Source organism: Kogia breviceps, chromosome 8 (genome assembly GCF_026419965.1).
Source record: "Kogia breviceps isolate mKogBre1 chromosome 8, mKogBre1 haplotype 1, whole genome shotgun sequence".
Classification (NCBI taxonomy): Eukaryota; Metazoa; Chordata; class Mammalia; order Artiodactyla; family Physeteridae; genus Kogia; species Kogia breviceps.
The window spans coordinates 4,202,101-4,214,269 of NC_081317.1; the positions used below are offsets into that span (position 1 = coordinate 4,202,101).

Consider the following 12,169-nt stretch of genomic DNA (forward strand, 5'->3'; position numbering starts at 1 on the left):
TTTAAAGAATTGGTTTTCATAACTGTTTGGGAAAACTGTGTGAAGGGTACATGGAACCTCTGTACTGTTTTAGTAACTTCCTATGAATCTATAGTTACCTCAAAGAGTTTTTTTAAAAATTATTTTTCCTGTGACCATAAGGATCTGAGTATTAGCGAATGATATCTTGTCAGTTGAGTAATGTATTAACAGTTATTATTTTCACACAGTTGAATTTTGATAATGTTCAAACCCGAAGAGTAAAACGTTTATAGAGCTGTGTCTCTTAGATTCCCTGATTGCAGGAGCCTTCATGGACACCCCTCTGTTTACCACCCCCTCTATTTGACACCAGACGTGTTTACCTCCCCTAGCCGTGTGCCCTGTGGTCAGATTTGGGACAGGTGAGAGGTGTGGTGGTTGTGAAGGATGGAGTGGAAGGGCAGAAAAGCCCCAGGAGGACATAGGGAACTGGGATTTGGAAGCTGAGGTTTGGAAATAGATTCCCAGAAAACGTGCTCACATCCCCGCAAGGAGGTCTCTGTGAGTCCCAGAGTCACCATCACGCAGACTTGAAGACCACTGACGTCTGGCTGCGGTATAGACGTTACTATCTTCACTCTGGGAAGCCAGTGTGGTAAAAAGAGACTGACCGAACAGAGTAGAAAAACTTCAGTTTGTCGTTTGGACTTCGCAATCCAACTTACGCATTTGTCCTTGGGCTTCCCCCCTCCGCAGCCTCTTTTTATTTTGGTTCTTCAGCCCAGCTTCCCGTATGGAGATGGAATCAGTGAATAAGGCACTTGGTTTCCTCTCAGAAATCAAGACTAAAAGCCCCTTCTCAGAACTGTTTTTGTGATCTAGGGATTGAATTAAACAGCAAGTTTAGGTGCAGTAGAATTGGCAGAAATAGCAGCAAGGCCATCTGCTTTACATCTGCGTTCCAGCCACGGGGTAGGACTCTCAAGAGCTCTCCTGAGTCAGGGAGATCTGAGCCTGGTACCGCTTACATGCCCCTTCCTGGTGCGTGCATGCCGTCACCGTACTGTGCACTTGATCTACACGCCTTACTTTAAAAGACCCTGTGAGGTCTTCATTGCCACCATAGTTTACCAAATCCAAGAAGCCATCAGTTGTAGAACGTGCATCATTATTTTATGTTCTACTATCGAACCGTGACACGTTATTTTCACTTAGAATTTTTGTTTTATAGTTACTGAAAGAACTCTTTTAGACTTTAGACAGATTTTTATTGGATTGGCCAGAAGGTTCATCTGGGTTTTTCTGTAACATCTGAATGAACATTTTGGCCCACCCAGTGTCATACATAGGAAATACAGCAAAATAGATAGACTAAGATACCCCTGAAAGCATCTCACTTTCAGACTAACACTCTGGTCGTCCCCATTCACCATCCCATGTACCCTTGCTCACGCTTGAACCGTTCCCTGTGCAGTCAGAGGTGTCTCATGAGAGGGCCCCACTGTGGTCCCCGGGGTTTTTTACAACTTCTGATCTCCATTCTCCAAGTTGTAGTGCTGGTACTTTGTTGTCTTATCAGAAGATGTCTGTAGAAAGATTTTTCAGGTAAGAGCCAGGACTCATTCTTTTTAAAAGTGGTTTGTTGACTAAAAGTCAAGAGGTTGTAGTCTCCCAGCCATGAATTCCTCCAGGATTACATACATGGAAACTGCTGCCTGGCCAAGAGGCACCCCAAAGTCAGAAATGGTAAAATGTGAAAATAAAGCGCATTTTATTTATTTATTTATTTTTTCAAAGAGCATTTTAGAGTCATTTAAATAAAATACTATTCATACTCTACAGTGAGGAAACAGGCTCAGAGAGGTCAAGAGACTTGACCAAGGTCACACAGCAGGTCAGTACTATGTATGCAGCTTCAGTGCTGTACCCTTACCGACCTTCATGAATAGTGCAGGAGACCCCATGAGGGAAGCTATCCTTTTCTTCTCTTTCCTTCAGTCTCCGTCTTTTTTCATCCCTCATACTCTCTCTTTCTGCTGTCTAAAGAGGCCCAAGTTCTTGTGGTTTTAAAGAAGCAATTTATTGCTAAGGAAACTCTAAAAGGAAGAGAGGAGAGATTTGTGAGTTGGGTTTTTGTTTTGTTTTGTTTTTCCCTTTAGATGTGCTTTTCATAACTTAAGCTCTTCTAGAAAAGAGACAAAAGTGGGACAGTATCTTTGGAATAGTTATCTCAGCGGATTAAGATGGTTTAGCCCTTTGGAGTTTGGGAAGCCTTTGGGAATTTGATGAAAGCTATGGACCTCTTTCTAGAACAGTCAGCATGCTCTCAAAAGTGAGAGCTTTCTGAAACCAAGCCTTTGTCTTCCAGAATGTTAGCCTTGGCCAGAGGCAGGCAAGACTCTAGGATCAGCAGTGTCAAAGGGAACTTGGTGGGATGACGGAGCCCTTCTGTGTCTGTGTTGTCCAGGATACCCTAGTCACATGTGGCTGCTGAGCGCTTGAAACGTGGCTGGTGCAACTGAGGAAATGAACTTTAAATTTTATTTAATTGAAGTTTAAATAGCTACATGACGCTACCGGCAGTTGGTACATATTTGCATGACAGCTAATTCACCAGGTGGCCTGAGTAACAGTGGTAAAATGGTGTAAGTTCTCTCTTAGAGGTGGTGCCCAGTGTTCTTTTCTAGCACGTGGCTTTATCTTTCTGTATTCCACCTTATTTTTCCTTTCAGCCTTGTCTAACAAGTAATGGATTCTTGAGAATCTGTTCACGAAAGTATACTTACTGTTTGTTCAGAAGTGAAAGCTGGAACCTCTGCTCCCCAAGCGTATGAGTGTTTCTTTGGGATGTAATTTTCTTCCTTCTCTTTGTTTCAAGGAAAACCAGCATTGGAATCACCTGATTCAGGACGCGCAGAAGCGTGGTGCCATTATTAAGACTTGCGACAAAAACTATAGACACGATGCGATGAAGATTCTGAAACTGAAGCCCGTACTGCAGAGAAGCCTGACTCACCCTCCTGCTATCGCCCCAGAGGTGTCCAGGCCCCAGGGCGGAGTGCCCAGCAACAAGCTAGATGGTGAATTTGCCAAGATGTCTTTTGCTTCTTCCCTGTACCCGTCACCCTCAGACTCCAAAGAAGCCACTGTCACTGTTACTGCAAAGGACCCTGAAAGGCCACCTATTCAGGACTGGCTTCGGGACCCACGACTGCTTCGGAGGATGGGCTTGGGCTGTGAGGCCAAAGGGAAATGCCTCAGTGAGCTGCAGCCCTCGAGCCCCCGTGATCCCGGAGCAACGCCTCCCTCGGGAGAGCCAGGCTCCCCCAGAAGTCACCAGGATCTGACCAGTATTGGGCAGCAGCCCCCCGCTCAGGGAGCCGCTGTGAACAACCACAGACCTCACGCGCAGTGCAGCCCTCCAGCTGCTAGTACCTATGCTTCCACGAGTAAGAGAAAGTGTGCCCAGGAAGGGGGGGCACTCAGCCACATGTGGGAGGCCTGGGCCTTCACTGAGGGGGATCAGGAGAGGCGTGGCTCTCTGAGCCACCACACAAAGAGGAGCTCAGGCTGGGACGAGAGCGGACTGGAGAGGGAGGACAGTAGCTTGAAGAAGAGGAAGCTTTTATAGTGGAGCCAAATGAGACTGTCAGCAACAAGCATCACTGCAAACTTCAGAGGACCAGCTAGTAGGACTGTCCAGATAAGATTACTTTTTTCCTTAAAGGAGTTTGTGTGCTGTTGGAAAACAGAAAACAGAAAATGTATCCTAACACATGGGCCTCTTGGTCATCTTCAGTACTTTTTTTCAGTTGCAAAAGCTTTCAGAAGGTATTTGTGTATCCTTAATAATGTCCTCGAAGTCGAAGACTTAAAATGCTGATCTCTTGTTCTTCTGTAGAAAAGGTCAGACTGGAGAGGACGCTGTAAAAGTTGGAATGTGTATTTGTATAGCAGATAACAGAATCCTTTCAATATTTAATCTGGAAGACAGCTTTTCTTTCCTCTGCTTAAAATGTTAATCATTTTCAAAGGAACAAACCTTATATTAAAAAAAAAAAAAAGGTGGGAGGAGGGCAGGGCCTTTCAAAGATTGTTGTAGCAAGCAGACGTCTTTAACAGCCCAGGGGGCCTGAGAGAAGCGAGTCAGTGCGCTGGGTCCGATGCCTCTAGTCCTGCTAAACCAACCGCAGTGTCCCGGGCAGGACCCGGGGATGCAGGGCTCTGTTATAGGTGACGTTCCACTCACGCGCCTTTTTAGGCGAGAGGCACCCTGGCACGGGACATTACAGTTCCGTGATGAGTTCGTCTGCCTGTTGCAGGGAGCACATAGTTCTCGAGCTAAAGTTCTCATTCTTCGTGAGATAGGAGAATGTGAAATGAAAGAATAATTCTTGAAGTGTCATTCAGATGCCCCCAGCGTATGGTGAATTTCCTGCAACTGGTGGGTTACAAATCCAGTGTTTGCCAAGTATTAGATCAGTGCTGGGGTGGCTTGTGGAAGCCTGTAGATCGCCAAGAGAATCCAACTCATGAAAAGCTGGATGTTTAGCATCTTCCCAAGGGATTCTGGTCACCAGGCAGCTTGGGAACCAGGTAGGGCAGACCAGATACAATATTTTAGGCAGGAGAGAAACATCCTCTACAAAGAGCAGGATGCGAGAGAAGAGTGCAAATACTTTGAGTTGAGAACGGGAAGAGAGGGGACAGATTTCCTGTGATCTTTGGAAACCTTCGTTAAGTGATGCAAATACACCAGTGTGGCGGAAGATCTGGTTACAGGGGTTGTGCTTCTGTGAAAGGAAGTGGCCACGGTGGGTGGAGATTGAGAGACTTGGACGAGGGCAGGGCTGCCTAATTTCTAAGGCCAGTTTTCCAAGCGCACACGCACACTGACGTTGAGGTATATCTCAGGCCGAGAATCTGTTAGTAACCGTTGACCATTGTTTGAACTAGCGGTTTGTAGTGAATGCTGTGCAGCCCTAGCTAATCTGGGGGAGAAAGCACGCATTCCTGAAGATGAATGTGCACCATTTGAAACTTTTTCGGTCATCTGCTTTTTAAGCAAAAAGGGCTTTGTGTTCATCAGGAATTCTACTGAAGCAGGTTATTAAGAGCTTTAAAAAAAATGTTTGGTTGCCAAAGGTTTAAACGTGCTACTTCTTTGTTACCCTTGTCCCTCCCTCTGGTGTCCAGACCTCTGCTGATGGGATTGAACACTGCTGCCACTCAGAGAGCACGTGCTGTGTCCCCACAGCCAACCCCTGCTCCCCGTTCACAGAGGCAGGCTGAGCCCCACTCTGGGTCAGGGACTGCGTAAGCTTCCTGCCTGGCCTTTGGCAAGAAAGCTCATTGTTTAAGTTCACTTTCCTGCTATCTTGGTAAAATGCCTCATTTAGCAGACACCTGTAGTGACAATTTCGAGAATCTAAAACCTGAAAGCTTACAGAAGAGGCGTGCTGGAAAGCGCTGGGGTCAGGAGCTGCTCCCACGCCCCGCCCCCCCGCACATACTCTGCTGCCCCACCCAAACCGCGTTATTTCCAGTTACGTTTGGTGCCTGTTCTCACGCGCTGTGTTCACTCTTGGTTCACCTTCCACCCAGGCTGGTCACGCGAGAAGTAGTGCCTCATCCCTTGTAATGAGCAAGCCTGTGTCCTGACAGCCTCTCCCAGCGGGCAACAGTCACACCTGACATTGCATTGGAATCGATTTGTGGTTCCAGTTGGTGTATGTATTTGCGTTAGGCATTTCACGTGTACAGTGTGGCCTTTCTTGATGTGGCTGTCACCGCAGCGTTGTTGACTGGTGGTTAACCTTTATTGCAGGTGAAAAATACGGCGGCTAGTTTCTTGCTTGCCATGGCGTTACAAGAAAGTGGCCTTGTCTTCTTTCAATCTTAGTTCTTTCAACATGAATGTACTCTACTTAAAAATTTGTTTTGCTTCTTTGTATGTAATTTGCCTTGGAATTACTGTGCACCGTTAATTGAGTTCTGTGTTTTCATGCATTATCAGGAACACATTTGACAAGTACATGTGAATAACCTGTAAATGAGTTTTATAACAGAATTGTACTAAACTATTTTCTAAAGTTAGTTGTGCAGATGGATAATTTTTTTGCTGTAGTTTTGATTCTTTCTATGCTCTGAATTCCTAGCTGGGATTTGGCAAGCAAGAGCACTGTTGTCTCTATTAAAACCTGAATATTAAGAGAAAATGGCAGAATTAAAAGTGGAAACGAGAAAACTGATGTGGGTTAGGAGTTATGCGTTTTTGAATGAAGGTTCAGGGTACTTCCCAGATGTTCCATTTAGTCTGTGCCGTTAGATTTATTTTATGCCGAAATTATCTGGTGGGGATTTGTTTTATTCAGGTTCCTCATCCAGTCCGCACCCCCAGCTCTCCTTGCTTCTCGGGTCTTCTTGAAATGTTACCCGTAAGGTTGCAGGGTGCACTGTGGCTAGTTGTGGTGTCAGTTGCACGTTGACGTTTGGTCCAGAAACGCACGCTCACCTCCAGGCAAAGATTGGGGAGCGGGTGAGAGAGGAGGGATGGATGAACAGTGACCCACGAAAGGAGCTCCCAGGGCACCGACGAGGGCGCAGGGAATAGATGGCCAAGTTGGGGGTCACCACTGATGCTTACAAAAATACAACTCTTTTTATAAAAGCAGTGGCTTCAGGGGGCGCAGTCAGATGTGCTGTGCTCCGCCAGGACGTGGGCACCGCCAGCTTCGCTGGGCCTCCCGCTCATTCCGGGTGGAGGCACCAACCACCCACGAGGGTAAAGAGACGCACGCGTTCTGGGGCGAGATGAGCTTGCCAAGTGACCTGATGAGAGGTGAGCTCTCTGCGATGGCCATTTTATTTGTGGAATTGGTCACTGCAGCAGCTGTAGCAGTGATTTTTAAAGTCCCTCCTGACCACCACACGCGCTGTCACCACCACCTGGGTTTGGCCATTTACTGTTTTGAGGGAGGAAACTAAAATTTAGCTTCCGCTTAAGTAGAATTTCCAGTGTCGCGCGGCACCGTGAAGGTGGGTTCCGTACGTGGGATCCCTCCGTGAGTCTTAAAGGACCCGCGTTACCGTCACCCCGTCCTGCTGTACAGAAGGCATTTGCCACGTTAAATGGCATAAGTGGTGTCTGCAGTTGGACGGTGCTCGGAACCACAGGAGCTGCCTTTGTGCTCTCTTCGTTAGAGCTTGGGCCCAGCCGCGCTGGTGGACCCTGTTGCCTTTGGTCTAAGCAGCATTGCTGCAAACCGAATTGTTAGTAGATTTCAGCCTGGGAGGTGCACTTTGGAGTCACCTGGGGGAACTTCTGAAAAATTCCCACTCCCGGGCCCTACTCTAGGATTCCTGATTTCACGGGTCTGGGGGCAAGCACTTGTGGCCTTTTTCTTTTCTAAACTTAAACTCACTCTCAGGTGTTTCCGTTGAGTGGTCAGCCTTGCGGCCTGGCTCCTAAGCGTTCAGGAGGAAAGGGGAGCAGCCTTGGGCCCCATCGGGGTCACATCTGCCCTCCTCAGTCATGGTCCCCCCGCAGGGGCCCCGAGTGGGGCGAGGCCCACCACCGAAAGCCACCTGGCCCTCTCTGCCTTTGTTCAGAAGGACATCCCCAAGGGCTGCACAGTGGGGCTGGGGAAGGAGGTCTGGAAGTATATCCAGAGAAAACCATAATTCGAAAAGATACGTGCACCCTGACGTTCATTGCAGCGCTCTTTACGATAGCCAAGACATGGAAGCAACCTAAATGTCCATCCCCAGAGGAATGGATAAAGAAGATGTGGTACGTATATATACAATGGAGTACCACTCGTCCATAAAAAAGAACGAAATAATGCCATCTGCAGCAACATGCATGGACTTAGAGATGATCATACCGAGTGAAGCAAGTCAGAGACAAATAACATATGATGTTGCTTATATGTGGAATCTAAAGAAGTGGTACACATGAACTTATTTACAAAACAGAAATAGAGTCACAGATGTAGGAAACAAACTTATGGTTACTGGGGGGAAAAGGAGAGGGGGAGGGATAAATTGGGAGATTGGGATTGACATGTACACACTACTATGTATAAAATAGATAACGAATAAGGACCTACTGTAGAGCACAGGGAACTCCTCATTAGTCTGTAATGGCCTATATGGGAAAAGAATCTAAAAAAGAATGGATATATTTATATGTATACCTGATTTGTTTTGCTGTACAGCAGAAACTAACACAACATTTTAAATCAACTATACTCCTGTAAAATTTTTTAAAAAAAACACAGAAAAACCAAGCTGCCACCATTCAGGTCACAGGGACATCTTATCTTGGTTCCTCCGCTCAGAGGGGTGGGTTTTCTATGAGGCTTTTCCCACAGTCCCCGCTTACAGGGGCCTCTTTTCCTGGTCCTCCAGAAAACTACAAAACATTGCTGCTGCTTCCGTCACCAAACACCCCCCTGGTCATTGCAAGTATCTGAAATAGTTAATTCTGATCTTTTTTTATAGTCTACTGCCATAAAAAGGAAGGCATAAGGGCATCACTATTCTTTTTAAAGTGCATCTATAAATTAAATCTATTTTTATATTTTTAATTAAACTTTTTTAAAGAAAAAATTGGAAAATTTTGTTTGAGCCAAATTTGAGGATTATAACCCAGGAAGAGCATCTCAGAAAAAGCTCTGAGAACTGCTCCCTGATTTTCTTTTTAAGCCTTTTAATTGCCACCTCTTCTAGGATTTAAACTGATCTAGTGAATCTAATAAACTCATAAACACGGTGAGTCTCCAGTTCTTTTAAAAAATACCATTTACATACATACACTTATATGTATAAAATGGATAATAACCTGCTGTATAAAAAAATAAAATTCAAAATATGAAAAAAACCCAAACCTGTTTCTTTTCCTCATATCAAAAAATAATAATAATTAAACAATACCATTTAATACAATGTTAAACTTTTCCCATTTAATCCTGAGTTGTTTAGTAGGTTTCTAATTGAAATAACAAAACTAATCTGACATGAATATGCCAAATTCTCTTAAATGTTATAAACACTTGAGCCATCAAATACACTTTAAGTAACACACATAATTTGATATAAAAACGTCACTATCGTTTTACTACATCATCTCAGGTTTAATTTTCGGTCTTCACAAAGTTCGGAAGCAGCCACTAAGGGAAGTTTTTATCTTCCTGCGTGAGTGAAGGTTGGCATCCCAAGCAAGTTAAAAAATAACGTGACCTGGGGACAGTGTGTGTCCACAGTGATTCTCAAACCACTGACTGGCACAGACCTGGCTCTTAAAACTTCTGTGAAATAAATCATATACATCAGAGGGTATATAAGACCGACATAAAAGGAAAGACGTCATAAAACGGACACCCGTGTGCCCCCCACCCCATCGTGAGAAATGGCACTGCTGACGCCTGGAAAGGTCACTCCGTGTTTCTTCCAGACACCCCACCCCACCACCCCCTTCCACCTAGTTGTAACCCGAATTCTGAATTCTGTAGTTTGTAAACGTTTCACTGCACACCCCCGAGTTATATTTACTTAATTTTGAAGTTTATGGGTTATATACAATGGGTATTCTGGGGCTGACTTTTCTCCCCCTCATCCTTACGTTTCTGAGACTAGCCGTTATCCATTCTTTTGGGGTGGGGGGTAGTATTCCATTTTAGGAACAGGCCCCAGTCGGCCCGTTCTACTCTGATGGTCTTTGGGGTTGTTACTGCTTTTCCTGTCGCATTCCTCTGGTACCCACGTAGAAGAGTTTTCCCAGGCAGTGCTCAGACTTTTGTCCCGTAGGGACACAGGGCAGGAGGGCACTCCAGAGCACCTGGACGTGGATGCTTCTGGGCTTGAGGCTGTGACATCAGAGCGCCGGACGACAGCACGGTCAGGTGCTCCCTTCCCCAGGAAGCAAGCCATGAGGACCGCATGCCAGGAGGGGCCTGATTGGGGCCCTGCCCTTTGCATCATAATCCCCTTCTCCCACCAGTAACCCCCTTGATCACAGGAGCCAGACTTTGTGGGTTCCATTCTTTGCAACATAAATGCCTTGATTGGAATCCCCCTTACCTAGCAACCTCCTCTCAGGTACTGATGGGGTCTAGAGACACATCCTGTGGTCCTAGCGATCTTGGGCTTACATCCACCTCTCTGGGGCAGTGCCAGTGCCAGATGTGAATAGATCCCGGTAGCTGGAAAATGTCCACAATGTTATGGTTAGGTGGGAGTTATAGTTTTGCTCTATATACGTGTATATATGTGTGTGTGTGTGTGTGCGTATGTTCGTATATGTGTCTGTATATAGACAGGCAAACACAAAATAGATGTTTCTATAGGAAAAAGACAGGACATTCACCAAAATGCTGATAGAGGTTAGGTAGTGGTTTTTTTTTTTTTTTGGTAGACTATTTTTTTAGAGCAGTTTTAGGTTTGTAGCAATATGGAGCAGAAGGTACAGAAATTTCCCATACACCCCCCGTCCCCCCAGCAACACCCCCACCAGATGGTACATTGGTTACAATTGATGAAGCTACACCGACGCGTCACGATCACCCAGAGCCCACAGCTGACATGAGGGCTCACTCTTGGGGCTGTACGTTCCATGGCTTTTGACAAACGTGTCATGACTTGTACCCACCATCAGAGTATCATACAGAGTATTTTCAGTGCCCTGAAAATCCTCTGTGTTCCGCCTATTCTAGGGGGTAAATGTAAGTATTCTGCATACATTTTTTCATTTTTCCATTTGTTGTACAGTGTGCATGAGTTACTTTTACAATAACTTTATTTTAAAGAAGTCACACCAGTTCTTCAGTCATTTTCTCTCTCTCTTTTTTTTTTTTTTTTTTTTGGTTTTCTGGCCACCGCGCAGCCTGCGGGATCTTAGTTCCCCGACCAGAGATTGAACCCCAGCCCCCAGCAGTGGAGGCACGGAATCCTAACCACTGGACCGCCAGGGAATTCCCATCATTTTCTCTTTTTTTAAAAGGTGTTGCGGGCTTCCCTGGTGGCGCAGTGGTTGAGAGTCCGCCTGCCGGTGCGGTGAACACGGGTTCGTGCCCCGGGCCGGGAGGATCCCACGTGCCGCCGAGCGGCTGGGCCCGTGAGCCGTGGCCGCTGAGCCTGCGCGTCCGGAGCCTGCGCTCCACAACTGGAGAGGCCCGCGTACCACCAAAAAAAAAAAAAAAAAAAAAAAAAAAGGTGTTGCCCCAGAGTCTGTGGAAAAAGCCATGTTAACAAACCTTCATCATGTCCTGTGACGCTCCGGTTTCCAAGGTGGGCCATGGAATGTCCAGCAGTGTGGGATCGCCACGAGCCTTCCACAGGTGCCCACCATCTCCGGGGCTCAGTGTAACCTCCTCTTCCTCATGGAGGGCCCCCTGCCCTCACACGGCCTCCTGGCCTTCCCATCCCGTACCCCCAGAGCCAGGGGACACGGTGGGGGCTTAGGAAAGGGGTTACTGAATGAATGGCTAGAGGGACAGCTGCTCTGGGAGGAGACCTCCAGCCACCTTCCCTATCAAGGGTCCATCCCACTTGGACGCTGTGCCCAGGACACCCACCTGGGCGCTCTGGCCCCGGCCCTGCGGACCCGAGGTCCCCACAGCACCAGGTGCGTCTGCAGCTGGGGTGTGATTGAACCCACCAGCTGGGCACCTCCTGACCTTGTGATACGAGGTGTCCCGGGCTCACCCAGACTGTCTCTGTCCAGCCGTGGAATCGGACTTCACCCCGAGGAGCGCTGGTTCCTCTTAGGGGAGGAGCATGTTTAGAAACCAGGATCTGGGCTCCAGGTTTCCACCCTTCACAGACCACCAGTATTGGCTCCTCTGCTGGAAGCTCTCTCCAGAACTGAAGTCCTGGGAGGAGCAGGGTCACCGCTGGCCCAGCAGATCAGGGCCTCCGCAAGGCCTGCCTCCTATGTCTCGGTGAGGGTGATGGGAGTGAAGGTATCCAGAACGGGATCCCCCTCCCTAGTCTCTTCCTCCCGGTGGAGGATGAGGAGGGGCTGTGACGCCTAATAGGGAGGGGAAGGCACTCCCTGTGCCCGGGCAGGTGTTGGGCATCAGGGGAGGCAAGCAGTGTCTGCCTGGTTCCTTGTGCCCTGGGACCCAGCACGTGGAGGTCTAGGGTATGTGCTGGGTGAGGCAGGGAAGGAGGGAGGGAGGGGAGGGAGGAAGGAAGGAAGGAGAGA

At 47.3% G+C, this 12,169-nt stretch overlaps 1 protein-coding gene across 2 annotated transcripts in view; it reads left to right on the plus strand.

Moving 5' to 3' along the window:
• SETX (senataxin) overlaps nucleotides 1–6,179 on the plus strand; it is an 81,617-nt gene extending 75,438 nt beyond the window's left edge. For both annotated transcript variants that reach the window (XM_067040412.1, XM_067040415.1), the window contains one exon: nucleotides 2,840–6,179. In XM_067040412.1, the coding sequence (XP_066896513.1) occupies nucleotides 2,840–3,592 (753 nt within the window). In that variant the 3' untranslated portion in view covers nucleotides 3,593–6,179. The remainder of the gene's footprint in view (nucleotides 1–2,839) is intronic.
• The last annotated feature ends 5,990 nt before the right edge of the window (nucleotides 6,180–12,169 follow it).